This window comes from Chinchilla lanigera, unplaced genomic scaffold (genome assembly GCF_000276665.1).
Source record: "Chinchilla lanigera isolate Chin_1 unplaced genomic scaffold, ChiLan1.0 scaffold00094, whole genome shotgun sequence".
Classification (NCBI taxonomy): Eukaryota; Metazoa; Chordata; class Mammalia; order Rodentia; family Chinchillidae; genus Chinchilla; species Chinchilla lanigera.
This window is the reverse complement of record NW_004955495.1, coordinates 1,896,980-1,924,875: the sequence shown is the minus strand read 5'-3', so window position 1 is coordinate 1,924,875 and position 27,896 is coordinate 1,896,980. Positions and strand designations below refer to the sequence as shown.

Genomic DNA, 27,896 nt, shown 5'->3' with positions numbered 1-27,896 from the left:
GAGACAGGGTCTTGCTAAGTCTTGGCAGGGCTAGAACTTGTGACCTTTTTTTTGTCTTTTTGAGACAGGGTCTCACTATGCAGTTCAGGCTGACCTTGAGCTCACTTTGTAGCCCAGGCTGGCCTCGAACTCGGAAACGATCCTCAAGTGCTGGGATTACAGGCGTGCACCACCATCCCAACCTTGCCTGGTTTCTTAGACAGTGCTCGATCTGTTAGCCGCGTGCTTGGTTCCCACTCTCAGTGGCTGTGTGGCCAGATTCTGTTCAGGGGTTACCAGCGGAGCCAGCGTTCAGCTGGTCTGGCCCTTCTTTCCCTTCCTGGGGCTGCCCCTTGGGCCTTGACTGAGAGCTGAGAAGCAATTACCAAACTTCTTTAGCTGGGCATGGTGGTGAATGCCTGAAATCCCAGCACTCAGGAGGAGGCTGAGGCAGGAGGATCACCATGAGTTCGAGGCCAGCCTGGGCTACATAGTAAGACTTTTGTCTCAAAAAAACAAAACAGAACAAAAAAAGGCTACCCCCAATACGTATGTACATGAAGAAACGGGCCCACCAGGAGGGGAGGCTGGGTTGGCTCCAAGGACAAGGGTCCCAGGCAGCAGTGCCGGGCTGAGGTCCCAGAGCATAGCGCAGTCCTCAGGCTGAAAGACTGAACCCTCCCGACAATGCCGCAGGGCCCTGCGCCGCCGTCCCCACAGGCCACCCCGTCTCCGCCCGATGACGTGGATGTACAGACCCCCACCTGCTCCTGCGGCCACGCGTTGCACAGGGGCAGGCACGGTTCTACTTCAGAGACGGACACGAGCCCAGAGAAGCTAAGGGGCTGGCCGAGCCACAGGCAACAGGACCCACACACCCAGGGGCCCGGCCCTGCGCCCAAGCCTGGCCTGCGGCAGCTCCCTGCCCTCCCATCTCCTCCTCCTCCGGGCACTGCTCGGCCATCAGGCCCGCCACGGGCACCTCGGAGTCCAGCCCGCTAGCCCTGACAGCCGCGGTCCCTGAGCCAGGCTTCAGGACAACACCGCGGTGCCCACCTGCTCGCGCCGCGCCACTCACCTCCTCATCCTTGTACCAGGACAGCGACTCTGCCGTGAGCACGAACCAGTACTCCTTGGAGCCGCCCTTCATGAGGCTGATGTTGTTGATGGTCAGCCAGCCCCTGCGGATCACCTGGGGGGGAGGGTGCGGCTCAGTGGGGCGCAGTGCCTGCCACCCAGGCCACCCCCCCAGCACAGCGGCCAGCACCTGCGCCCCACAGCGTGGCAAAGACACCTCCAGCCCCAAGCGCTCCCAGCTGGAGACCGGGCAGGGTGCCCAGCAGGTGGCAGACAGAAAGCGCCTCCCTGGCCCGGGGCGCAGGAAAGGAGTGCGGGCCTGGCGTTTGGGCCCAGGGGACACAACACCTGTGGACGTGCCCTTCTTTGGGTGGACAAGGTCCCCAGAGATGCCCTCAGACTGCACCTCTCGGCTACCGTCCCTGGAGGGAGAAGTCGTCCACCGTGGGACAGTTCTTTCTTGATTTGCGTTCAGGGTTGAGGCTCCACACACACAGCCCCCGCCATCACCTGGGCTGTGAGCGCACCTGCCTAGGTCACCAAGTCGGGGCGGGGGCAGGAGGGGACATTTCTACCCTGAGAGCTGGGATGAAGTCACTCCCCCGAGGACCCTCGGGGACTGCTAAGGGTGAGGACCGTGCCCCAAGCCAGCTTGTGGCTCGGCCATTGCACTTTTCTCCAAATGATGCCCAGGGTAGGAGATGACGGGCAGGAGACTCTGGTGGCACTTGTTTGGCTGTGGCTGTCACCTGCGTGGAGGCAGAAGCCCGGCCTGCACAGGGGCTCACCTCACAGTTACATGCAGGGATCCTGGGGGGCCACGTTCTCAGGGCCCCATGGCCCCTGGGACATGGTGCCTGAGTGGACCGCAGCCCGCCCCTCGCCTTGGGATGGGGGACCCCAGGCAGTGGGCAGTGTGTGGAGACGCAGACAGGCCACGTGAGAAAGCACACGGGGTGTGGGCTCCTCTGGGTGGGATGGGCTGGGGCTGGCCACCAGGCGGCCCCAGGGAGAAGGCCTAGGGTCACTGTGACCTGGGTGACTTGCGGTGGGCAGCTCTCACGAAGGACTTCCTGACCTGCCCCAGGGATGTCGAGTCTCAAGGCCGCCGGCCCAGGGTGGCCATGAAGGCAGAGGCCGCCTCCAAAGGCCGGGGACCGTGCCGAAGCCCCATCAAGGCCAGGCACAGCGTACGGCGCCACCCTCACTAGGGCCAAGGCCTGGGATGACAAGTGATGTGGGGACCCTGCTTCTGACCACAGCGTCCTCCCTGGGGACGGGGCGACCCACTCAGCCGGGCTTCGCAGGGCGCGCGGGGCAGCAGCAAGAGCCTGGCTTTAACGCTGGGCAAACCAGGATGGTTGGTGACACTGTTGGCACTCCTGGTCTCCAGAATGAGGTGAGGCTGTCCTGCCAGGGACCCAGAAGGGAATCCCTGCTTCGGGCCCCAGAAGCCCCGGGCCGTGTGGGCCTCAACTGCTGCATTCTGCTCCTCTGTCCACCACGGGTCTTAGTCCCCGCGTGGCACAGAGTAAGAGCTTCTCGGGTCTGGGTGCAGTCGCTGAATGACACCCACGGAAGGCCAAACGAGGGCCCAGGAGGTTGCTGCTCCCCCACATCCGGCGCCTCGGCGCCACTAGATATAGCTGTCCTATTGGCCACGCCCCACTGGCCTGGACCACCGGCCTCTGACCGTGGCTAGGGCAAGCGACACCGCCTGGAGCTAGCCCAGGAGCAGCCGTGAGCCTCGCAGCACGGGTGCTGGCCAGGCCGGCAGCAGCCCCAAAGCACCTTCCCTTCCAGCCACCTAGACCGCTAGACAGTGGGGACAAAGGGTCCCTAAGGGCAGGCCAGGGGACGGGCCTCAGAAGGAGGTGGGGGCGGGGCGGGGCTGGGAGACAGGGGCGTGGGGGCTCCTGAGGCTGGGGCAAGGGGCGGGCAAGCAGGCGCACATGGGGGAGGGGCTGCCTGGGGTGCTGTGGGCAGCATGCGAGGAGCAGCGGCTGGGTTCGTGGGGAGGCCCGGCCAGCATCCTCCCTGGGTGAGGGTCCCGGGCAGGGAAGGCGCTCAGGCCACACTCACGGCGTTGGGGCGGGGGTGACAAGGCCTCTGGGGAGTGGGGGAGGAAGCAGGCACCTGGCCTGGCCTGTGTGGGAGAGGACACCATTCAAGGTCATGGGCACTTGGCGGGGACGGCGACAGGGTGCAAGAGGGAACCACAGGCCAAAGGCTGATCTATTCCTCCAGCCTCGCCCGCCACCAGCCCAGGCTTTGCACTTCGGTTCTATCTGTATCAGCCAGGATCCAGGGGCATCCAAGCTGGCACAGAACTGCCTCAGCTGAAGAAAGATCTCTGCAGAGGGCAGCAGGAGGGCCGGCCCAGTCCTCAGCAGCTGGCAGTGAGAGAACATCCAGTGGCCCTCAGGCCTAAAGTGGGCTCAGCCTGCTGCTGGAGCAGCCTCTGCTCCTTCCTGGACAGGGCTGGGCCTCGCACCCCCTGTTGCCCCACTCTGGGGCCCAGCTGAGGGCTCCTGCAAAGGAAGCAGGCAGTACCCATACCAGGGATGGCAAATACAATTCAGCTTTGGGTGTAGCAGCTTGGGACCACTGTGGCGAGAATTTTGGGAGTGGCAGGAAAGAGTGCTAGATCGATTAGTGATGTCTGTCCCAGGCAAAGGATAAGTGGACCTTATCAGAGTCTCATCCACTGTCATAGTAGCCATGGAAACAGGAGGCTAGTGGAGCAGCCAGAGGAAAGGTCCCTGACTGACTGATTACTCATGCCTGGCATGGACACAGGGAAGGACAGCAGGTGGAAAAGTTAAACATACCTTAGTTAGTCACATAAGAGGGAAGGGTGGCATGCCTATTAAGGAAGAATACCAGGATTGCTGAGCTATGCCTGCCATGGGCATGCAAAGGAGCGATGGCACAAGATTGCTGGATTGATTAGTCATGTCTGCCAGGGGCACAGGAGGGAGTTTCTGCAGGTGGACCCCACTCTAGTCAGTGAGTGATTTCTGCCCTGGGGAAGCAGCAGTATCAAAAATAAATTCCTGTGGGGCTTGAACAAAACGGTCCACATCCGCAGGCAGGGAAGGGAGGGGAGGCAGGCGTGGTATTTGCCATCCCTGACCTATGGAACACCAGACAATCTGCCTGGAATTAGCGGAAGGAGTTGAGCTTCTAATAAAGGCAGCAGTCAGGTTAGTGTTTACGTGAGGACAGTGGACAGCCAGGACAACACCAAGTCCAGTGACAGTGCAATATGGGGGCTCTAGGTTAGCTTGAGTTTTAGTTTTTTGTTGTTGTTATTTTGCGGGGGGGTTATGCGGCAGGCAGGGTCTCCACTACTATGAGATTCTCTAATGGTCACTACCGCACTCAGCAGGTACTTACCAAGATCTCCCCCTTTGAGAATGCAAAGTTAGGATTGTGGGCAAATCAAGGAAGAGTGAGCGGAGGAAGAGATGGAAGGGACATGAGGGGATGGAGAAAAAGCAGGAAAAAGCACAGTAATGGGAGAAGACATGAGCAGGGGGAAAAAACAGCAAAAGAAAAAAGGTTACATGCTATTAATTATACTCATGGTGTTAATTATTTAATTCATTATCATCTCCCAAAATGAAAAAGCAATAATATATATATTACCTATGCAAGCACAAAACAAAAAACAAAACAAATCATGCAGTGGTTACTTTCTTTTTTCAATCAGTTCTATAATCGTGCAAGATAAATAGCAGAGCCCCCACCCCCGCCCACTGCGGCCTGATATGGAGAGTGGGGAGAGGGCGGTAGAGACTTCTCATGACGCTGACCTTATTTCATAAGGCTTCCATCTGGGGCATGATATTAATGTTCAGAGTATGGGGATCAAACCATCCCAGACTTTTTTGAGCTGCTGGTGGTAGTGCACCTTCTATGGCTCCCACCTACAGGCCCTCTACCCTTGGGGCAGAAGCTGGGAAACCCCATTTGCTTGCAGACACTTGAGGTGGCTGCTATGTTGCCCCTGCCTTGAGGACTAGCACCTGACCTTGACCTTCGATGTCAGCAGGGAGGTGTGACATTTACCTCCAGGCTCTGCCAAGGCCTCCGCACTCAGACCCTGAGGCTGGAAGACCAGATGGCCTGGGGCTATGGGGTCAACTCCTGGCAGGGCATCCCATGTGCTGTGCGGCCACCCTGGTGAGCCCTCCCGTCCCCAAGGGAGGGGTGGCGGCCGCAGCCGGTGAGTTACCTGGTTGGGGACGGCTCTCTTCTTATTCAGCTGTGTGTTCCTCTGCTGGGCGCTGCAACCAAAGCACAGAGAGGGCACATGTGGGCGCGATGCGGGAGGGGTGGGGAGCAAGAGGCCCTGGTGGCCCAGGAGGGGGTCTGTTTGTTCCCTGGGGGCCCACGGACCAGCCACGGGCAGAGATGCCCTGGTGCACGAGGAGCTGCCTGTGGGCGCAGAGCAAGGGAAGGCACCCCCTTAAGCTGAGGCTTCTAGGCCCTGATCTCCGCCACCCTGGAAGTGCCTGCTCCTTCCCCAGTGCATCCTCGAACGCCCAGGAGGCGGCTGCAGGGGACCCAGGCCGGGCTGGGGGTGGTCAGATACTCGAAGCTTCCCCTGCTCTCCCTTCCCGACCCTGACGCCAACACGAGGTCGCGAGGAGCTCTGTCCACAAGGCCCCCAGCCCTGGGATGGCTACTGGATGCGAAAATGTCAGGCATCTTCGGCTCCTGACCCAAGGTGGAGGACCTCCAAGGCCAACGGGGTGTGTTCCGACAAGGTTCCCTATTTGTCTGCAGTCTGTGATCTCTTTTCTCCCTCACCCACCTATTTCCTGCCACGTTCATTCAGGTGCAGACAACGGCCACCGACTTTTACGGGGGTTCCTCCTCCACCCCTTACTGACTCTAATGTACTTTCCACTCCAACACTCAGAGCAAAGCCTATAAGTGGTTTCTATCTCCTGTCATTCCCTTCTTTTTTATTGCTTTAGCTGGAAATTTCAGAAAAATGTCAAACAGCAAACCAGCTGGCTGCTGCTGGGGTTTTTGCCTTAAAGTTCAAATTGGTTGTTGGATAAAGAGCTTTTGTCTACATGGATAAAGGTTGGAAATTAAGAATGAAGGTAGAAGGTGGGCGTGGTGGTGCACACAGGTAATCCCAGCACTCAGGAGGCTGAGGCAGGAGGATCGTTGCTAGTTTGAGACCAGCCTGGGCTACAAAGTGACCTCAAGGCCAGCCTGAACTGCATAGCGAGACCCTGTCTCAAAACACACACACACACACACACACACACACACACACACACACACACAGAACGAAGGCAGACCTATGTGTGGTAGGACATGCCTGTACCGACAGCACTCTGGGAGGCTGAGGCAGGAGGATCATAAGTTTGAGTCTAGGGGGGTCCAAATTAAAGAGACCCTGTCTCAAAATTAAATTTGTTTTTTCAAAGGGCTGGGGATATAACAGTGCAAAGGCTCTAGCTTCAACCTCCACTACTAGAGAAAAAAAAAAGAAGAAGAAGATGGGGGCTGAATTTTATGCAGTATTTTCCTCTAACATTTCAAGAGATTACTTTACGGCTTCTGATCTGGCTCCTGTCTGCAGCACGTACAGAGCACAGTGAGGCTCAGAACCTTCAAGTACAGGGAGAAGTTGCATCAACCGTGTCTGAAGGACGCGGGACCCGCACAGCCAACACTCACCAAGTGTCGGCGAGGTCCCACACACGCTACTCCTTAAGGGCTCCTGGCTCCCTGCCTGTTGCAGGGGCCACCCTCAGGCCTGCACGTCCACACGGCCTGCAGGGCCTCCCTGCGGGGTGTGGCTGCCACCTCTGCCCGCCCTCTGGGTCTTCCTTCCCACTTCCCCAGCCCTCTGCACGGGCCAATGGCTGTTTGAGCACTGTCCTGCGCGAAGGCCCAGCTGTAGCCCTAGCTCCGAGTGTGGGCTCTGACTATCCAGCGGGCCCCTGCGACGTCCCCCCGGCCGAGGCGTCCCCGTTCACACAGCAGGGCAAAGGCACACAGCAGGCAATACCCACCCGGTGAGCAGCTGCTCAGTATAGTAACAGCTGGGGTGAGTGGGAAGGCCCCGGAATCCAGAGGAAAGAGTGGAGTGGTCAAAGGAAAAACAGGAGAGATTGTGAGAAGGAACTGCGGATGAAGTGTGAGAGGCAGAGACGTTACGGTGAGGAAACAGCAGCGAAACAAGGAGGGCGCCAGCATCGCCTGCCCGCGCACGCCCGGCGCCGGGAGGACCTCCGGGGCAGCCGCCCAGCCAGGGCTCTGGGGAGCGGCTCGGGTCTCCGCCCATTCCTTCATCCCACTCAAGCGGCGCGAGCCCAGCGCTGAGAGGATGCTCCCTCCACCCTGCTCGGCGTCTGCACAGTGTCCAGCCCGGCGCACTGCACCGCTCGGGCCGCGGCCCCATGGCCCTCAAGGACGCCAGGGTCACGCCCTGGATTCCAGGGGACCCTGCACAGCCCCACATGGCTCCGAGCACACGGCGCCCGGACTGCTGGCGGCACGTCTGGCCTTCCTCTGAGGGTGGGGATCTGGCCGGCCGGCGGGTTGGCTGCTCCGCCACTGCGCGTACCCAGAGGCAGCAGCTCCACTGCCACGCATGCCCAGGAGGCGCGCAGCTTCCGCTCAGTGGGCACCGGGGAGCCGCTGCACTGGGCAGGGGTTCGGGAGCCACGTGCAGGAAGACCCACCAGGCCACCAGAACAGTCTCTGGATGCCTGGCTTGCTGTGGAATGACGGACTCGGGCGACACCCAAGGCCGTTATCACCTGCATCAACATTCAGCCTAGACCACAGCCCGATCCCAGCGGCGTGCCTCGGAAGCACACAGTCCTGAATGCCCGTCCCCGAGAGCGCCCCAAGACAGCCAAGCTGTAGACCCGTGGGTGCGTAAGGCTCTGAGAAGTCTCGAGGCACGGCAGCCGAGTGCAACCACAGAGCGGCCCCTTCATCCTCCCGCTCACCCTGGGCGGGGCGGGACGCCGGGAGCGGCACCCTCGGCCGCGGAGGCGTCTGGCATTCTCGAGCGGCTTTGTCCTTCACCCAGGGACTCACGAGCGAGACTCTGGCTCCTGCCCTCTGAGGGAGCCCGAACTCCACCGCCCCTCCCCCCGCGGCCCCTAGAGGTACATACTTGGCAAATCCAATGAAGTCTTCATGGTTTGTGTTGATGTAGGACTGCTCGATGTCGATCAGAAGAAGAATCTGGGGAAAGATGGGGTCGTGGTGAGGATGGAGCTCAGGGAAGCACCGAGGGGCAGCAGACGGGATGCTTTCCGCACTCGCCAGCAGGGGGCGCAGAGCCGCCAGGCCTCCCAGGCCCAAGGGGGAGCCCTTTCCCAGGGGAGACCGGAGTCTCGGTTTGTGACCTCGGCTGTGACCTCATGTTCCCAAGCTGTGGAACGAGATTCACGGGGGCTCTGCTGCACAGAACAATCATCTGTGTCAAGATCCTCAGTCCCACCCGCAAAGCCACTGCCTGCCACGGGAACTGACACACTCCTAGGCTCTGCCAATCGCAACATGTGCGCCTTCAGGGGCAGGTGATTCCGCCTGCCAAACCTTTTATTGTTTTTCCCCTTGTTTTTCTCCTTTACAGCGCTGAGATGGAGTCCAGCGCCTTGCACATGCTTGGCACGTGCTCTGCCACTGAATGCCACCCGAGCCAGGTTACACCACGTATATTACACTGCAAAACCTGCACACACACAGAACAAATAAAAAAGCAGGGCAAAACAGTTGGGGCGGGCATGGTGGCGCATGCCTGTAATCCCAGCACTCAGGAAGCTGAGGCAGGAGGATTGTGCTGAGTTCACGGCCAGCCTGCACTGCATAGTGAGACCCTGCCTCAAAAAAATGAAAGGGTAACAATAATTGATTCTGAATAAAGAAAACACAAATGGCCAGGCACGGTACTGCACACCCCTAAATCCAGCACTCAGAAGGCAGAGATAGGAGGATCCCTATGAGTTCGGGGCCAGGCTGGGCTATATAGTGAAGGCCAGCTTGAACTATGCAGTGAGACCCTGTCTCAAAACAAAGCAAAGAGCCGGGCGTGGTGGCGCATGCCTGTAATCCCAGCACTGGGGAGGCTGAGGCAGGAGGATCTTCACGAAATTCAAGACCAGCCTGGGCTATAAAGTGAGGTCAAGGCCAGCCTGAACAGCATAGCAAGACCCCATCTCAAACAAACAAAAACAAAACCCATGGGTATTTTTGTCATCTTTCTCATGTTAAAATGATTTCCAAATAAACTGTTAAAAACACAAACAAAAAGCACCATGGTAATTTGGCCAAGTGAGAATATGAAAACACAACTCACGCACATGGAGGCCCCCACGCCCCCTAGGACAGGTGCAGCCTGGGGACTCACTGCCCTGCCAGCCCCTCCTCAGCCGTTTGACCAGGGCGAGGTGGCTGGTGGGAACCGCAGCTGAGACAGCTCTTTGGCCTGGGGCCCATTAAGAACAGGCCGGGCTGCAGGGCAGAGGCTCTGGTGCCTCCAACTGGACCCCCACTGGCCCCAGGCCAGTCACCTGCTTTCAATGTGCCCCTGAGCACTTGGTGCTGAGATGGGACCAAGCAGGAGACTTTCCGGCCTACTGAAAAGTGCCCCAGGGGCTGGCTGTGTGAGGCTTGAGTCTCGTTATTCCAGAGTGCTAGATCAGTCCTGGAAGCCGGGCAGCAGGGGCTGTGTGCATGCCAGGCAAGGGCTGTACCACTGAGCTGCACCCCACAATGAAATATGATGAATCTGGAAGTCACAGTCCTATATGCATTTGTTAAAGTTCCCAGAACAGAACCGGGTGTAGTGATACACACTTGTAAGCCGCTGAGGCAGGAGGGTCTCAAAGCAAAGCACAGCCTGGGCAATTGAATGACTTAGTGAGACCCTGACTCAAAAAATAAAAAGGGCTGGGGGTGAAGCTTAGCAGGAGCACTGGCCTTGGGTTCGATCCCCAGTACCACAAAATAAACAAACCTCATTAAAACTCCACTCAAACTCCACAGCACATAAATTACATCTGAAAAAGAAGCTAACAGGCTGGATGTGGTGCCCTGTGCCTGTAATCCTAGCACTGGGGAGGCTGAGGCAGGAGGATTGCCTGGAGTTGGAGGCCAGCCTGAACTACATGGTGAGACCCTGTCTGAAAAAAACAAAACCAAAACCAAACCAAACCAAACCAAACCAAACCAGAACACAAAAAAGATAAGGAGCCGCTACCTGGTCCTTGGTCCTCCCCTCTCGCTCCCGTATGTAAGTGGTGACGATTCGCTCCGTCTCCTCTCGCAGGCGTGGGTAGGAGCAGAGCTGGGGGGCAAGCAGAGGACCACACTGGGGGGAGGCCACGTGAGCCGCGTGAACGGAAAACATGGGGAGACAGACACGAGGGACCCCCAAACCACACTCGGCTCCTGTGTCACAGCCACTCGGCCGGGAGACAAGACCAGGGCGGTGAGGAGGGGGGAGTGGAGGAAGGTGCCCACACATGCACGCCCGGGGGCTCGGCAAGCCAGCAATCGAAAGGAGGAGAACGGCAGAGGAAGCAGACCACAGGTGCCTGCCACCGAGGGTCCCGCAGCCCCCCCACCTCGAGCTGGGTGAAGGCAGGACCAGCAGGGCCCCGCACGCACCAAGCTCGGAGGGTGCAGCACCCACCCCGGGCACTAGGACAGCATCTGAACCACTGGCCTCGGAGGGACCCCTTGCCAGAAACCACTCCTCTGGTTGACAGCACCCCTGCCCCCGCCCTGATCTGCAGCGGTGACTGCGCTCAGCCACTGGTGAGGGAGTCACGTCAGCTGTGGTTTGAGTTCAGCAGCTGGATGGAGCGGACGGTTATTGTGCTCCCTTAGTGTCACCCACATAGGGCCATGTGTTGTGTCTCACTGCTTGGTGACAGCTGAGAAATCGCTTTTCTCCAAGGGATCCAGCAAACCAAGTCTGACAGAGCACACTTGTAATCCCAGCACTCTGGGAGGCTGAGGCAGGAGGACTGCAAGCTCAAGCCCAGCCCGGTCAATTTAGTAACTAAGGAAGATCCTATGTCAAAAGAAAAAATGACTGGGCATGTAGCTCAGTGCAAAGGCCATCGGTTCAATCCCCAGCCCCCCAAAATTAATAAATATAAAAGTAAGGGACCCATAATGTTTCATATGTGCAATGCATCTGGCAATGTCCAAGACCTCCCGTCCCCATTGGTCCCCCAAAACCGCCAAGGTGGGGACATGTGGGTGACACGAACCCTCGCCCTGCTCTCTTTGCCAATGCAAAGGTGAGATGCTGATAGGCCCCCTGCCCCCCCGAGGCGGAATATTCCAGATGCTTGGGTTCAGACTCACAAATGGAGGGGAGTAGATGGGGGACAAATGCGGATATGATGGGACCCAAACCTGTTACCTTCTCGGCACACTTTTTAATGACTGTGGCCAGCTCTGAGACCACGAGGTCAACACACTTCAGGCTTGGCTCTTTGAGTTTTACAATCTGCTTTTTCACAATGGCTTCAAAGGCCATGTCCGGGGTGAAGAGCCCCGTCCTGGGTCATGCGGAGGATGGGGCGAGGCAGAGAGACACCCGGGGGCAGTGCAGGCAACACACCCGGAATGGGAAACAGAGAGAGAAGAAACAGAATCAGCTGGTTAGTTCATGCAGAGGAGCCTGAGCCCGCATTTGCCCCGGAAGCTGCTTCGGATGGGAGGCCAGGGGAGGCAGGGGTGCGCCTGGGGGCTCGCGAGAGATGTGCTCTGGGACACTGCCTCCTCCTGGACAGCCAAGGACTTGGACGGTCACATCTGTGACGGGCTGTAAGGGTGACAACCGGCAAGCCAGCTGGGTTGGTCTGCTCCCCTCCCCTTTCCAATCGAAGAAGCTCAAGAAGCAAATGGGGGCTTGGCCAGACGAGGTCAGAAGACTCGAGCAGAAACGGCCTGCGAACCCGGAGCACGGGGGAGGGACCCCACAGTCGCGGAAGCACAGATGCCCAGATGGGAGCACCTCCGCTGCTGGGCCAAGCGCGCTGCCCTGGGAAACAGGGCCCGGTGGGCAGCCCTGCCGGGGTGGAGGCCGCCGCTCGGAACGTGGCAGACGGGTGCTTGCCGCTGGGCGGATCGAGCACAGACCGGCCCAGGGAGTGGGGTGGCATGGGGTGCAGGGAACTTGGCGGAGCCACGGAGGGCCGCTCGTTATGCTGCTGGCATCGGGCCTTCCCCAGTGCGGTGGGGACGGAAAGACAGGCGGCTCTAGGGAGGCCCGAGGACGCCAGGCGTTTGTCAAGAAGGGGTGATAGCCAGGGAGGTTCAGGGGCTCGGCCTCCAGCAGCGGATGCGGGCTCCCTCTCTGCTCCCCAGAAGACAGCAAAGCGACAGCCCGATTCCACCAGACACATGCTAGGCTTGCTGTCAGGGGCCCAGCGCGGCCGAGCGCCCGGCTGGCCAGGTCCAGAGGCCCAGCACCCCCGGGGGGGGCGCAGCTCACTTGCTCCCATCCCCGCCTCTGCAGAGAGGCCGCGATCGGCCATGGACACTAGGCAACCTGGGCGTGGGCAGCACGGGGGCCTGACACCAAACCCCCGTCCGTGGGTTCCGCAAGGCCAGGAGGTGCTGCTGAGGTCAGATACCTTACTGGTACACTGCCTAACTGTACTGATTAGCTCCTGGATAACCAGGTCCACACACTTCAGACAGGGCTCTTTCAGCTTGACCACCTGCTTTTTCACAATGGCCTCGAACGCCAAGTCCGGGGTGAAAAGCCCAGTCCTAAAAACGCCCAGACCCAGGGGCGAGGAAGGTAAGTCAGAAAGAAATACAGTAGGTCAGCATTTTCTAGACAATGGCTGGGCCCCCAAGAAGACAGAAGGCCACGTCTGATGGGGGGGCACCGAGTCCACCGCCAGGAAAGCCCCGGGGATCTGAGGGCCCGGGCTTCCTTCCTTGAGATAAAGCGGGGACCTGGTGTCGGGACAAACCTGACTCAGCTCTGCCCCCTCCCGCCCGCCGCAGGCTCAGCCTTCCCTGGCGAGTGAGGTCAGGCCAGCTCGGCCTGCTGGGTTGACCCAGGGCCCAGGGCCCTGTCCTGTGGCCGTGACATAGCCCCAGGGACCAGAACATGCCTGTGATGCCCTTGCAGTCCCACAAGGGGAGGCTTGTGGCTAAGGGAAAACCTCGCTTCCCAATAGGGGAGCCCCGGAGAGGTCCAGGGAGCAGGCTGGAGGGTGGCCCTGTGCAGGGAGGGGACCCCAAATGGCGCCTCCCCCTGGGGAACTTGCCTGACTCCGTGGATGTTCTTGATGGCGTAGCTGATCTCTCGTCTTAAATCTTTCTCATCGAACTCCATCTGAAGAGAGACGAGGGGGACATGCTGGAGAGGGGGTGCAGGAAGGCTACGGCCTATGTGTCCTTGAATTCGCAGGGAAGAGCATTTACCGGGTTAAAACCAAGAAGAAAAGCATAAAACCCCAGTTTCAGCAAAGAAACTGGAACCAGCACATGTTGCCCGTATGCATCGAGGGCCTGTGGACAGTGGACCTGCGCTATCACCTGTGAGGTCTGATCTCTGGAGACTCATCAGGAGGGATTAACAAAGAGCTAGCTCCATGCATAGAGCCACTCACAGCTGCTGAAAAATATCCAGAGGGTGGGGAGGGGGAGAGGGAGAGAGAGAGGAAAAGAGACCAGGACAGAGAGATGGGGTCATGTACATCTGTAATGTCAGCTACTTGGGAGGCTGAGGCAGGAAGATCACAAGTTCAAGACTTGCCTGGACCGAAGGAAAAGGAAGAAGGAGAAAGTTCCAGAGCTAACATTTCCCCAAGCATCACACAGATCTATCTACAGATGTATTCTTACACACATGCATACACACACAACCTCATATAGTAGGACACGCGAAACACTGTCCTTCTTCCTGAATGACATCATTCTAGGGTCTTATTACACTGCTAAAATGTTCAGGCTGGGCTTGTATTGTGATCCTCCTGCCTCAGCCTTCCAGGGGGCTGGGCTTACAGGTGCGAACCATCGTGCCTCGCTGATCGTACCTCTCTTTTCTGTGTACCGTCATCCCTCAGTAGCTGCAGGCAATGGCTCCAGACCTTTCCCTCCCCTCTCAGGCACCAGAATCCATGGATGCTCAGCCCGTTCTGCACTCAATGCCATTTGCATCAAACCCACACACATGCTCCTGTAGACACTAACTACCTCTAGATGATTTAGACTAATACACTCCTGCTCCTCCCTTTTGCTGTCTTTTGCCACCATGAACTGTTGCCCTGTGTCATGTGCCACCCTGCCTTGGAGCTAGCCGAGTATGGACTGAAACCTCCACAAACTGCGAGCTAAATAAACCTTTCCTTCCTTAAAAAAAAAAAAAAAAAATCTAATACAGTGTAATGCTAGCTATTACACCATTCTGTTTAGGAGAAAATGACAAGAAAGAACTATTCAACACGGCACATACTTTTCTTTTCCAATTTTTTTTTTTGTCTTTGAGACAGGGTCTCGCTATGTAGTTCAGGCTGGCCTTGAGCTCACTTTGTAGCCCAGGCTGGTCTCGAACTCGTAACGATCCTCCTGCCTCAGCCTCCCAAGTGCTGGGATTACAGGCATGCGCCACCATGCCCAGCATTTTTCCAATTATTTTTGATCTGCAGTTGGTTGACTCTATGGATGTAACACTTGTGGGTTTGCAGGGCTGATGGTATTTTGCAGAGAACACAGTTTTTGCCAGAGGAAGAAAATGGAATTTTCACACCCAAAGCCTCTGAGCTGCACTCTCTGGGTAGAAAGCCCCAAAACAGCAAGGTGCAAGCCTGCAATCCCAGCACTCTTGGAGGCTGAGGCAGGAGGACTGGGAGTTTGAGCCTAGCCCAGGCAATTTAGCAAGACTCTCTCAATCAATCAATCAATCAACAAATGGGCTGGGGATGTAGCTCAGTGTGGAGGCCCTGGGTTCAAATCCTAGTATTAGAGAAAAACAAGTCCAGGCCAAGTAGGAGGCAGCTGATCAGACACACTGCCCAGCGGAGGCTACCTTCACCAGCTCGAAGGGAAAGCGCTCGTGGAAGATGCGGTTGATCCGGGCGCCCCCCGAGAGCTCCAGCGTGTCCACTTGGTCTCCAGAGCCCTCGATCCTCTTCTCAAAGTCTACCCCGAATTGCTGGACCATTCTGGAAGGAAGAAGAGAGTGTGAGCGTCAAGGAAGACGCGTCCACCCAGCAATGGAGTGAGGCTCCCAATCACTGAGGCTTCCTTTCATCTTTTTTTTAGCACTAAAACATACAGTTAAGCTGGGTGTGGTGGCGCATGCCTGTAATCCCAGCACTCAGGAGGCTGAGGCAGGAGGATCACTGCGAGTTCAAGACCAGCCTGGGCTACAAAGTGAGCTCAAGGCCAGCCTGAACTGCATGGGGAGACCCTGTCTCAAAAGGACCAAAAATAAAATAAAATAACAAAATAAAACATATGCTGGTGATAAAACACATTATTGAGTACAAGTGCCGACACTGCGAGCCGGGCTCGCTCTGGCCCCGAGGACTGACTCCGTTTGAGGCAGCCGTTACTGCTCCGAGCTTGGGGGTGACACTGTGACGTCCCAGGTGTGCCCACCGCCCCCCCGCTCGACGTGATGTGAGGGACACCGAGGTGACAGGGCAGCTGGGGGGGGGGGGCGTCCAGCTCTCACGGCTGCGAGGCCATGGGTGGGCAATGCTGCCCCTGAGCCTCAGGGTCCTCGTGTGCAAAGCGGGATGACGGGAGTGGCATCTCCCTCACAGCCAGCGAGGACTCAAGGTGTTTTTAGATCCTGTGAGCTCCCAAGAATCCCGAGCTTAAAAGCCATCGTGGATTTGTGTACACACATGAAAACAAAAGCTAACAATAATTCACCTCAGCCTCCTGAGGTCAGAGAAGTTAAAATGTTTTTTTGTTTTTGTTTTTCTTGTATTTCTTTTTGTTTGTTGAGGACACCGTCCCACTATGTACCCCAGGCTGGCCTCAAACTTGAGGTCCTCCTGCCTCAGCCTCCTGAGTCCTGGGATTACAGGTATGCAGAAAGATGCCTGGCTCTTTTTACTTGAGATCGGAGGGGGGGTGTCCCTCACTAAGTTGCTCAAACTGGCCTTGAACTTGGGATCTTCCTGCCTCAGCCTCCCAAGTAGCCAGGATTATAGGTGTGCACCACCACCCCTGAATTTTCACTATATTCCTGTATTCTGTCTTGTTGCTTGCCTCTCCCTCTTCCTGAGTACCCTGGAGACAGAGACAGACATCTGTCATGTTCACTGTGACAACCCTGGTGCTTGGCACAGGTGTGATGAGGATCTGCCTTAGATTCCCGAGGCCGGCAGGGGACAGGGGCACACGTACTGCAACAGGGCTTTGGTTTTGCGCGTGGGGTCGTCGGGCCGGAAGTTCTTGTACTCCTCCACCTCCTTCTCCAGGGACAGCAGCTGGCTCTGCAGCTTGCTGCGCAGGTTGGGCAGTGACTCCCGGATGTGGTTGGTCAGTTGCTGCAGGGGAGAGACGGGAGCTCGGTCAGGGCAGCACGGGCAGGAGGCCTGCTCTCCCACTGCAGGCTGAGGCCGCCCTGGGCCTTGCCCTCTCCACTCCCGAGCGACAGTGACGGAAATGTCCTGCACCCACAGACACTTGCAGCGGGTGGACAGACAGGTGGCAGGCCTGGCAGCCCCAAGGAGCAGAACAGCAGAGAGGCAGCGCCCCCAGGGTCCTCGGCAGGAAGATGCGGGCAGCACAGGGAGGTGGCCACCTCGTGCAGCCACCTGCCAGGACCAGCGCCGAGGTCTGCGTGGGGCCCTGGATGCGCGGATCTGGGTAGCGCACTGGCCAGAGGGCGGCCACAGGTCCCGGGGGCAGAGTGACCAGCACAGGGACAGCAGAACTGCCCAGGGAGAGGAAAGGGGGGCTGGCCAGACGGCTGGGTTTTCATCCCCAAAAAAAGACCCTGGAGGGGCGAGGAGGGCACGCGCACCCGGGCTGCAGGGAGCAGGCCTTTCCCTCAGTGTCTCTTGCTCTGCGCTTCTGCTTTTATTTTATTATTTTTTCATGGTGCTGGTGGGCCCGGCGCACTCGAGGCCAGCACTCCGCTGTGAGCCGCCCCGGGAGCTCAAGTGCTCCCCACAGCACAGGGAAGCGACACTGGGGACGGGACGGGACAGGAGCGGGAGGGAGAGGACGGGAAGGGCAGGCTTGGGGGTCCTGCCGTCCAGGGCGGGAGGAAGAGAAAGGGCAGGGAAGCGGGGAGGGGAGGCGGCAGTACCGCGCGCAGGTCCCCTTCTCCAGTGTCCCTTGAAGGAAGCCCAGGAGGAGCTGACAAACGCCACCTCCGGGGAAGGGGCAAGCACAGCCACTAGGACGGGAGGGCGCAGGGCGTTCGCTTCCTCTCACCGCGGCTGCAGGGAGCACCGCGCCCCCGCGCCCTCCCAGCCCTGCAGCCCAAGGGCTCCGCTCTGCAGCGCCACCCAGAGGCCGCCCGCCCCGCCCCGCCCCCTCGAGCCGGCCCCTTGCGCCCCCGCCTTGGCCTCCGCCGCACTCCCATTCCAATGCCACCGTCACCCAGGCCGGGCATCAGGGCGGCAGGAAGGGCTTTCCGTGTCCACTCTGCGGCCCGATGGCGGGTGGGGGACATCCCCGGCCGGGCAGAGCGCGTGGGGGGTGAGGAAGGCCAGGCCGGCGCCAAGTGCCCCGCGGCACGGTCTGGGCCCCCGGGGACCCCGCTATGGAATCGAGGTCCCAGGTGGCCTGGGAACCTAGGTCAGGGCACGGAAGGGCTCCCCTCCCTCGGGGCTCCCGGTGGGGACCAGGGACTGCGACCTCTTTGCTAGAGAAGAAAGAAGGGGAACTTCTCGGAGTCCTTCCTGCTTTTGTGGACAGAAAGGAACTCAGGCTGCGGCAGGAAGGTAGTGAGAGGGGCGCTGGTTGGAGGGAAGAGAGAGGAGCCCCTGCTGGGCACCGTGCTTGTGCCCAGCGCGCACTACGGGAAGCGGGATGGGACATCTGTGAGCACCACCAAGCACCCGCGGGCTCCGACTCCAACCCTAGGAAGCCGGGCTCCAAGCGACCAGGACGAGAGGGGCTTGCAACAGCAGGCCAGAGCCGCCACTCAGAGGCTGGGCTGGGGCCTCAGGGTCAGGCGGCAGAGGCCTCGCACTTAGCTGTAATTCAGTGCTGCTGGCCACCCTGCCTTGGTGCAGCACAGGTGACCTTTACCCGAGATCACCAACCCCAGGAGCCATCTACAAACTCCTCCGCATACAACTGAATAATTACAATGGTAATTAAATTCACAGTAATAAAAATAGCAATACTAAAAATAGTCACAGTATCAACATACTGAAAACACAGGCTTCACCAGCCTCAAAATTAAATGCACTTTTTTTTTGGAGATACAGTCTCCTATGTAGCCTAAGCTGGCCTTGAACTCACTAGGGAGCCCAAGTTGGTCTTAAACTCCTGGTGATCCTCCTGCCTCAGCCTCCCCAGGACTGGCATTTCAGGTGTGCGCTACCACGCTATGCTTTAAGTGCACTTATGGGAGTGGTGAACATGGACTGAACACATTTTGGTAACACAACTGCTGCTGCTCAAGACTGAGGACAAACCTGAGTGTGAAAGAAAGCTGTCGTGCAGTGACCAGCCTGGACCACCGCACACAGCAGCCCCAGGCCTATGCCGTACCTGATTCAGGGTCTTCTGCAAATGTGGGGTGCCCATGCGGTCCGCCATGTGCCGGTATGCAGGGTGGGAGAGGAAGAACTTCCTCTCGGCCGCCAGCGCTGCCCGGATGTCCTTCTTGCCCTCAATGTCCTTCTGACTACGGTTCACCACGCCGATGTAGCCTGCAGGGAGAAAGGAAGTCAGGGCAGAGCCATGCCAGGAAGACCAGGGGGCCCAGATGTCCTCAATGTTCCTCGCCCGGCACTGGGGCACAAGGCAGCACCCATGAGTGGCGATGCAAACACAGCAGAAGGGAGCCGGGGAAAGCAAGGTCGAGGCTTGGAGAGCTCGCACGGAGGCCGGTGAGGGAGGAGACACAGTCAGAGACAGCAGGAGGGCGGCGGGGCAGCTCAGTGGACAGCGCTGGCCTAGCAGGTGTGAGGCCTTGGGTTCCATCCTCAGCACCACAGAAATACATGAATAAATAAGGCCAGGTATGGTGATGGCCACTCTAATCCCAGCTACTCGGGAGGCTGAGGCAGGAGGACTGCAAGTTGGAACCCTGCCTGGGTGACTTCATAACTTAGCAAGGTGCTGTTACAAAACAAAAATGCTGAGGCTGTAGCTCATTGTGTAGATCGGGGGTTCCATCCCCAGCGCCAGAAGAGCCGGGACTGCTGACCACGGACACAGGCAGCCGGCGAGACGAACCAGCAGGCACCATGGGAAATAAACTTCCCTGGGTGGCAGGCAGAGGGTGGGCAGTCCGTGAACAGGTCGCTGGTGTCACTGTTAGTAGTAGGGTTAATGTGGGCAAGGCAGGTGGGGTCCAGGTGACAAAGGGCACAGTGACAAACACATGCATTCGGGTTACACTGTCTTTGTTTTTTCTTTTGGTTTACTTCTGAGACAGTCTCGCTATATAGTCCAGGGAAACCCAGATGCCGGGAGCCCGGGCTCAGCGGGCGCCCCGAGGGGCGGGGTGCAGCTGGGCCGAGTGGCTGTGGGTCTCGTGGGTCAGCTTCCTCGTCAGCCCCAGCCTCCGCGGACCAGTGTCGCCAGTGTCACCCCCCCGGCCGGATCCGCACCACCCTGACCACGCGCCCTTCTCATCTGGGCCACTGCACTATGCCGGGGCTCGGTGGCACTCCTGGAGGTGCGGAGGCTGAGTGACAACCAGGGTCTGAAGTCTGCCCCAGACTATTCCCGGCACCTAGGCTGCAACTGCCATAGCAAAGGAAAGTCGAAGGGACATGGACAGCCACAGGGACAGGCAGGGGACACTGCTGAACCCCAAGCAGGTGTGGCCCCCACAAGGCAAACAAAGACCTGGGTGGCTTGACCCCAGGACACAGGGACAAACAGAAACAGCCTTAGCACCTAACAGACAAGGACGGTGTGATAGTCTTTGGGGCCCTTTGAGGAAGTGCCCAGAACATTCTAGAACCTTCTGGAGGACATGTGGAAATGTCCCGAAACAGGCAGGTGGGTCACGAAGTGGCACAGTACCGGAGTGCTGGGGCTAGGAACCAAGTCTGCTGCTCCCTAGCTCTGGGAGTGGATCCACACTCGTTGTGCCTATTTCTTCCTCTATAAAATGAATTACTGGATTCATTTTGGATTACTGATTAAATGGGTTCTTAAACACTGAGCTGAAAACATAACAGGCCCTTAATAAACCTTCACGGTTTTCATGCTTAAAAATGAAAAAAAACTAGCCAGGTGTGGTAGGGCACACCTACCATGCCAGTACTCTGGGAGGCTGAGACAGGAGGATTGCCAAGGTTGAGCCCAGCCGAGGTTAACTCAGCAACTTAGCAAGGCCCTGTGTAAAAAATACAGAAAAGGGAGCCGGGGATAGAGCTCGGTAGCACAGCACCTCCCTGGCAAGCACAAGGTCCTGAGTTAGACTCCACATATATATAAATAAAAGGGGATGTGGATGCAGGTCAGCGTGAAGGCCCGGGGTTCCATTCCTAGTGCTGCAAATAGTAACAGCAATAGTAACAGTAATAGCAGAAGTAGTATAAAACCACGAGGAACGAAGTGACAGTAGCTGACTAGGACATTCGGGGACCGGTATTTTCTGCGTGTGGCAACCACCGAGGTGGACACCAGCCATGCCCAGGGAGGCGCCTCGGAAAACCCTCCTCTCTGTTTCTGGAGGGTCTGGAAATGTTCACAGTACGAAGAAGTAAAGAAAGTAATGGCAGGAGGCTGCTGTGCGCATGCCCAAGACCACAGCGCGAAATAAAGTGATGCCCACCTCTCCGCAGGGGCAGCAGCTTGTTCTCCAGGACGTCCCTGGCGTCGGTGCCCTCGTCCATCAGGTCCAGCTTGGTGATGACGCCGATGGTCCGCAGGCCTGGAAGGGCGGGGACCGCAGTGCCGTGAGGGAGGGGCGCCACCATGCGCCCCGCCTGGCCCCCATTCCCCAAGTGAGCCAAGACGACGGACATGGCCCTGGGGCCAGCCACTGTCCCCAGAGCCCTGCGCGTCCTTACAGCCAGCCTGGCACCGGCGGATCAACCTGAGCACCGGGCGTCACACTGAGGGGATGCAGCGCGGGTGTCGGTTTGGGCACCGAGAGAGAGACTTCGGGACCTCGCAGGGAACCCCGTTCTCCATCCCCCAGGGAGTGTGGGCTGGCACCATGTCGGGGAAAGGGGGCCACGTGTGTGAAAGGCCACCATGCTGGCGGGCAGCGAAAGGATGAGGGCATCAAGGTCAAGGGGTGCACTGAGGAGGGGACGTGTACGTGGCCAGGACAAAGGCCCAGGTAAGTCACTAGGGGCCTGTGCCCTGGACAGCAACACCAGTCCAACACCAAGCGACACTCACGGTCAGGATGGCATCAGACATGGGCACGGGCACACATACAATAGAACAGTAAGGGGTGATGGTGGAGCTTTAAAAAGTAAGAATTTCAAATGGGTGTGGTGGCACACACTTGTAATCCCAGCCCTAGGGAGGATGAGGCAGGACAACTGCTGTGAGTTCAAGGTGGCAAGTTCAAGGCCAGCCTGAGCTACACAGTGAGTTCAAGGCCAGCCTAGAACACACAGAGACCCTGTCTCAATACACCAAAACACAATACAACACAACACAACACAACAAAACAGATCGGTGTGGTGGCACATGCCTGTAATCTCAGTACTCTGCAAGGCTGAGGCAGGAGGATCACCAGTTTCAGCCCAGCCTGCACAACCCTGTCTCAAAATAAAAGAGGAACTCACTGCAGAAGCCCTGGGCTCAATCCTAGCACCACGAAAAGAGTGTTTCTGTCTGTGCCATACTTGGGTAACAACCCCAACACTCTCAGAACAAACCCCAAAGCCCTATGGCAGCCTCAACAAGCTGCACAAACCCTTTCTTTTTTTGTAGTACTGGGGATGGGACACAGGGCCTTTGCACTGAGCTTCACCCCCATCCCTTTGTATTTTTTATTTTTGAGACAGGGTGTGGCTAAGTTGTCCAGACTGGGCTAGAACTGGCGATCCCCCTGCCTCAGCCTCCCAGAGTGTCGGGATCACAGGCTTGTTCCACCATGCCCTACACCTGCCCCTTTGGCCCTCACCCCACTCCGTCCCCACTGGCAGGCTTTGCCACAGCCACACAGACCCCTTGGTGGCAACACATCGGGGTCAGAGCGCCCCAAGGCCAGGTCACCCCACTGTCGGTTCTCCTGGGTTTGGCCTCTTGTTGTTTCTGCTTTTGCCCAAACCTCACCTCCTCAGGGGCCCGGTCACCCCTAGGCTAGGCTCCCCCTTCTCACCGGCTGCCACCCCCGGGCAGGCCTCTCAAGCTACCGTTGTCTCCCTCAGTGGAGCACAGCTTCCCAGCCGGCTCCTCATGTCCCCTGCTGGGCCCCCAAAGGCCAGACCCAGCCTGGCACAGAGTGAGCACCCAACTATGTCCTAAGTGGCCACCCGAGGGCAGAACTCTGGTGGCCAGGGCTCGGGCGCTGGATCCTGCTCCGCCCCCGCCTGAGTGGCCTGCTGACCCCTCCTGCCTTCGAAGTTAGCTGCTGAGCAGCGCGTAGGGATCATCAGCCGGGGGCCCTCACGGCAGCCCTGCAGCTGGACTGCTGTTCCCACTGTGACACAGGTGACCCCTCCTGGGGAGGATGAGCAACTCTCAGTGGGGGGATCTGAACGCATGCCTGTGCCCTGCGAGGGTAATGTTATCGCTGGATCTTTTTGTTTTTATTTATTTATTTATTTATTTTGAGACAGGGCCTCACTATGTAGCCCAGGATGCCCCTGAATTTAGGGAGATCTTCCTGCCTCAGCCTCCCAAGGGCTGGAAATACAGAGTACTAGGATTATGGGCTTACACTACCATGCCTAGTTCTCCTATAGCCTCCTGAGGGGACAAGAGGCCTCACTGCTACTCGGCTTGCTTTTCTTGATCATTTTCAAACAGTTTCAGGACCACCAACCACGGCCCAGACCACTGGTAGCGAACCTGTGGCTGTTTGCACGCTCTAAAAGGTTCTCCATTGCTGGCCTAGACCCTCCAAAGCTGCGCCCAAATGAACCTTTATACCAGTGGACGACCCCAGGCATTTGTCAGGGACAGAGAGCTGCCGGACACCACATCCTGCCTTCCTCCCCCGCGCTGGCACAGGGGGCACCAGAACACCCAGGGAAGGATGACCAACTGCCCCACGGTGGCCTCCCAGGGACAGGAGAAAGCAGGGCCAGGTAGAGCGGCCGCTGCCCGAGTCCACTTGGTACCTTGGGGGTCGACTTCCTTGGCCAGCTTGAGGGCGTCGGAGTTGGCCAGGTCCATGTTGGCGGGCGTCACGGCCAGGATCAGGCTGCTCTCCCGGCTGATGAACTGCAGGATCATCTCCTTGATCTGGTACTCGATGTCGGGGGGCTGGTCCCCCACGGGCACCTTGGTGATGCCCGGGAGGTCAATGAGGGTCAGGTTCAACACTGAGGGGAAATCAGAGGAAGGGGGTCAGAGGCTCAGAAAGGCAGCCACACTCGGCCCTGCGGGGTCCCTGCCCTGTCCCCAAGGCCCCCAGGGGGCAGATCAGGGATGCTGCCTCCGGCTCCTGCTGGGCCACACCGCTTCCTTTCCTTTCCCTTCCTTTTTTCCTTTACTGTGGTATTGGAGGTCAAATTGAGGGGCACTCTGCTACAGAGTTACCTCTTCAGCCCTGGTTATATCTGGAGACAGGGTGTCCTATGTTGCCCAGGTGGGACTAGAACTTGCAATCCTCCTGCCTCGGCCTCCCGCAGTGCTGGGCTGCCAGGTATGCACCACTATGCCCAGCACCTTGCACTAGGTGAGTGCTCTACCAGTCACATCCTCAGCCCTGGCCCACACCTTTGCAGCAGTAATACCTTAGTGAGGGTCCCTATCAGAGACACCCCGCACCTCCTCTACTCCACTGACACAGACCTGAATTCTACGAATAGCTCAATAAATTCTATTCCATCCATCCATCCATCCATCCATCCATTCAGCTAATGCCGAGAAGCCTTAGAAGCAAAATGATGGTGCTTTGATAAGAAATACTCTCTGAACCTAGGCGTGGCGGTGCGCACCTGTAATCCTAGTACTTGGTACACTGAGGCAGGAGGATTGCCAGGAACTCAAGGCCAGCCTGGGCTACACAGCAAGATCCTGTCTCAAGAAAAACCAAAAAACTACTCCGAGACAGTCTCACAGACAGACAGACAGACACACACACACACACACACACACACACACACACACACACGAGGAGTAAGTAGTTCCTGCGGTATGCCGCAATTGTACTATGTGCACATCTATGATACATACATGCATACCGCAGGGCACACAGGTGCACACCTACGATCTCAGAACTTGGGAGCCTGAGGCAGGAAGATCGCCACAAGTTTGAAACCACCTGGGCTACACAGTGAGACCCTGCCTCACACAAAACAGAACACCCCTCCCCCATCTGAGGCAGCAAGCCAGGCCTCCGCGCTGGAGCCGCACAGACGCACGCTTCTGTCAGAACGCAGAGTCTTAAGGTCAGGACATTTTATAGAAAGGTCTGGTTTCTGGCTCCTTTTCCTTTTTGGTGGTGCTGGGCTGAAAGCCAGGTCACACGTGCTCAGCAGCCCAGTGACCTGCTCGCTTACTTCTTCCCATCCTTTGTCCTTTTTTTTCAGTACCAGGAATCGAACTCACGACATTGCACTTGCCAGGCAGGCGCTGTGCCGCTGAGCTAAACCCCCAGCCCCTGTCCTGTTTTTTTTTTTGTTGTTGTTTTTACAGTGGGCATGGAACCCAAGGTCTTCACACTGAACCACATCTCCAACCCTTTTTTTTAACTTTTAATTTTGAGACAGAGTTCCCTAGGTTGCACTCCCATTTGCGATCCTCCTGCCTCAGCCTTCTAGAGTGCTGGGATTACAGGTTTGTAATCACGTCTGGTGTCACCATCTTTTTTTTTTTTTTTTGGTCTTTTTGAGACAAGGTCTTGCTATTGCAGTTCAGGCTGGCCTTGAGCTCACTTTGTAGCCCAGGCTGGTCTTAAACTCGTATTGATCCTCCTGCCTCAGCCTCCCGAGTACTGGGATTACAGGAGGCGTATGCCACCACGCCCGGCTAGTGTCACCATTTTTCACTTTGAGGCCTCCTGGCACAGCCGCCCACATGGCTGCGATTCCGGGCGTGTGCTGCAGCACCTGGCTGTGACTCTTACTGACGGACCACAAGTCCTAGTGTCTTGAAACAACGATGTCCTTTTTCCTAAGCCGTACCCCCACCCCAGCGCTGCCCTTTCCGACAAGGTCACACACAAGCAGCAGGCGCTAGTCAGTTGCGCTGGCCGGGACCGTCTTTCTTGGAGTTCTGCGCATGCGCAGAGCACGCCGACGGGCGCGGCAGGGGCAGCCCGCTCACCTCGCCAGCCCCGCCCCCTGTGCCCGCCCCGTGCCCGATCCACCTACCATGCGGCGAGTAGACCCGCAGGTTGATGGGCACTGGGGAGATGCCTTTGTTGGTCCCCGTGACCCGGTCGGTCTCCGCTTCGATCTCCTGCCGGACTTCATCAAAGTCTGTAAACTTTTTGGACTTGCAGTGCAGAAACTCGGCATATTCTGTAAAGAGAAGAAGGATGATCGTAAGGAATCAGGAAGTCTCGGTGGGGGGCAGACGGGCTTCTTTCTGGAACAAGCGCTCTGTCGGGAAGAGGAAGAAAAGGAGCGGCCAGGAGTCCCTCCAGGAGTTTGGGAAGCAAGTCATTCTTGTGACAAGTATCGGACGCCCCCAAAGGCGCACATGTTCAGGGTGGCGCTTTGGGGAGGCTGGACCGTGGCATGCTGCGCTGACAGGGCCCGGGCCTGGGTGGCGGAAGTGGGTGGCGAGCTGCGACTGCTCAGGGCGTTCCTGTCCTCACCCTTTTCTGCTGCTCCGCCCCTTCCTACTCCTGCTCCTCAGCGGCCGTGCCGTGCACTGTGCTCCTCTATGCCCGTCCACCATGCCGCTCCTGCCAGGGGCCGGCTGACCCTGCGCTGAGCCTCTGAAGCCCTAAGCCAGTCTATACCGTTTTTTTCCTTTAAATTGTGCACGTGACCAATTTGGTCATCGCAACAAAAAGCTCGCTAACAGCCCCCTCCGGACCCTAGAGATTCCAAAATGCATACAGGAGTATTCTTTATGCAAAATGCCTGGGATTGGAAGTGTTGCAGCTTTTGAACTTTTCCAGATTTTGGAGTATTTCCATACACAGAGTGAGCTATCATGGGGAGGTGACCCAGGTCTAAACTCAAAGTTCACATTTCATATGCACATTACTCACATGGCCCAAAGGCAGCTGAACACCACGTTTTTAGTCTCCCTATGTTTGAACAGCGACCCAGGGGTAGAATTTCCTGCAGGGGATGTGGCCTCGGCACCCAAAAGGAACATTTCATACTGTGAATTTTCCGACGGGGCAAAAATGCAGCATGTGGGACAGAACTCCACAAGCTACGTCAGGACTGCTATGAATCAGAAAGAACATCAGCAGGTGGGCGTGACCGGGGCTTATTCTCTTCTCTTTTTTTTTGGTTTAACGCAGAGGGGGCTGGGAACGGGGCCCAGGGCCTTGCCGTCCTAAGCAGGCCATGTGTCACCACTGTGTCCCAGCCCTGTTCTTTCGCTTGCATAGGCCTGGTGAGGAAACAGCAGGTTATGTCACCTAGGAGCGAGAATAACTTCGGTTCAGCGCTGACAGGAGTATGAGTCCTGCGTCCTCACTACAGGTCACAGGCTCTGGGTCACCGTTCACGGGCCTTCTCTACCCTTCCTCAAGACGCCCCACAGGCTCCGGGGCACAGGCCCCGTTAGTGGCCTCACCAAGGCCCATCTCAATGTCCCTTCCTCACCTCCTGCCTGCCCGAGGGGACCCCACCGGGATACAGGCCTCACACGCTTTCTAGGGAGGACCTCAAGCAGATGAGGCCTGGGCATGTCTGAGAGCCGCAGGAAGGAGGGCAAGTGACGAGCAAGGCAGCGTGGGTCCTGTCGCTGAGTCCCAGAGCACAGGACGGGGCAGAGGAAGCGGAAGCCTTGCTCACCGCGCAGTGTGGAGGCTGAGCAGGCCGGCGTTCCCGGATCAGGTCCCCACCTGACCGAACATTTGAACTTTGCTAGTAAAACGTTGGTGGGGGCACCCCCAAGGCTCGGAGATCACAGCTCCTGCAGAGATGCTAAAAAAAAGGAGAGGGCAACCCATCCAGGCCCCTCCCGTTTCTCAGGAGCCATTCCTATTTTCCATTCCTTTTTATTTTTTTGGTGCCAGGAATCAAATGCAGGACCTTGCACTTGCCAGGCAGACACTTGTGCCGCTCAGCTATGTATCCTCAGCCCAACCTATTCTCCTTTCCTTTCCCAACAAATTTTCCTATTTGTCTCAGAATTCATTTCTCGACTTCAGGGAGCACGAACACGGCGTATCAGACATGTAGCACTTGCCCTGCCTCACCCTGGAGGCAGGCCCCACCGAAATACTTGGAAGGAGGTAAGAGTTTGCTTTTGTTTCACAGCACCTCTAAAATATTCCAACGGGATTCTGGATTGCAGCTCTCTTAGGTAATCAAAATTGTCATCCTTAAATTTTTTTTTTTCCAGTACCAGAAATCAAATTCACGACCTTGCACTTGTCGGGCAGG

The 27,896-nt window shown here is 57.6% G+C and overlaps 1 protein-coding gene across 6 annotated transcripts in view; it reads right to left on the bottom strand.

Annotated features, from left to right (window-relative positions):
• The window catches only part of Dnm2 (dynamin 2), a 73,946-nt gene that overhangs the window by 9,714 nt on the left and 36,336 nt on the right, over positions 1-27,896 (bottom strand). For 2 of the 6 annotated variants that reach the window (XM_005405626.2, XM_005405628.2), the window contains exons 3-15: positions 25,692-25,841; positions 23,493-23,696; positions 21,020-21,118; positions 18,775-18,935; positions 16,447-16,589; positions 15,113-15,248; positions 13,350-13,417; positions 11,483-11,621; positions 10,307-10,393; positions 8,216-8,286; positions 5,297-5,348; positions 4,456-4,467; positions 1,058-1,171 (exon numbers count right to left, since the gene is read on the bottom strand). In XM_005405626.2, coding sequence (XP_005405683.1) covers positions 1,058-1,171; positions 4,456-4,467; positions 5,297-5,348; positions 8,216-8,286; positions 10,307-10,393; positions 11,483-11,621; positions 13,350-13,417; positions 15,113-15,248; positions 16,447-16,589; positions 18,775-18,935; positions 21,020-21,118; positions 23,493-23,696; positions 25,692-25,841 — 1,436 coding nt within the window. Of the gene's footprint in view, positions 1-1,057; positions 1,172-4,455; positions 4,468-5,296; positions 5,349-8,215; positions 8,287-10,306; positions 10,394-11,482; positions 11,622-12,701; positions 12,841-13,349; positions 13,418-15,112; positions 15,249-16,446; positions 16,590-18,774; positions 18,936-21,019; positions 21,119-23,492; positions 23,697-25,691; positions 25,842-27,896 lie in introns of all 6 variants that reach the window. The other 4 variants (XM_005405625.2, XM_005405627.2, XM_005405630.2 and 1 more) reach the window with 3 other exon arrangements.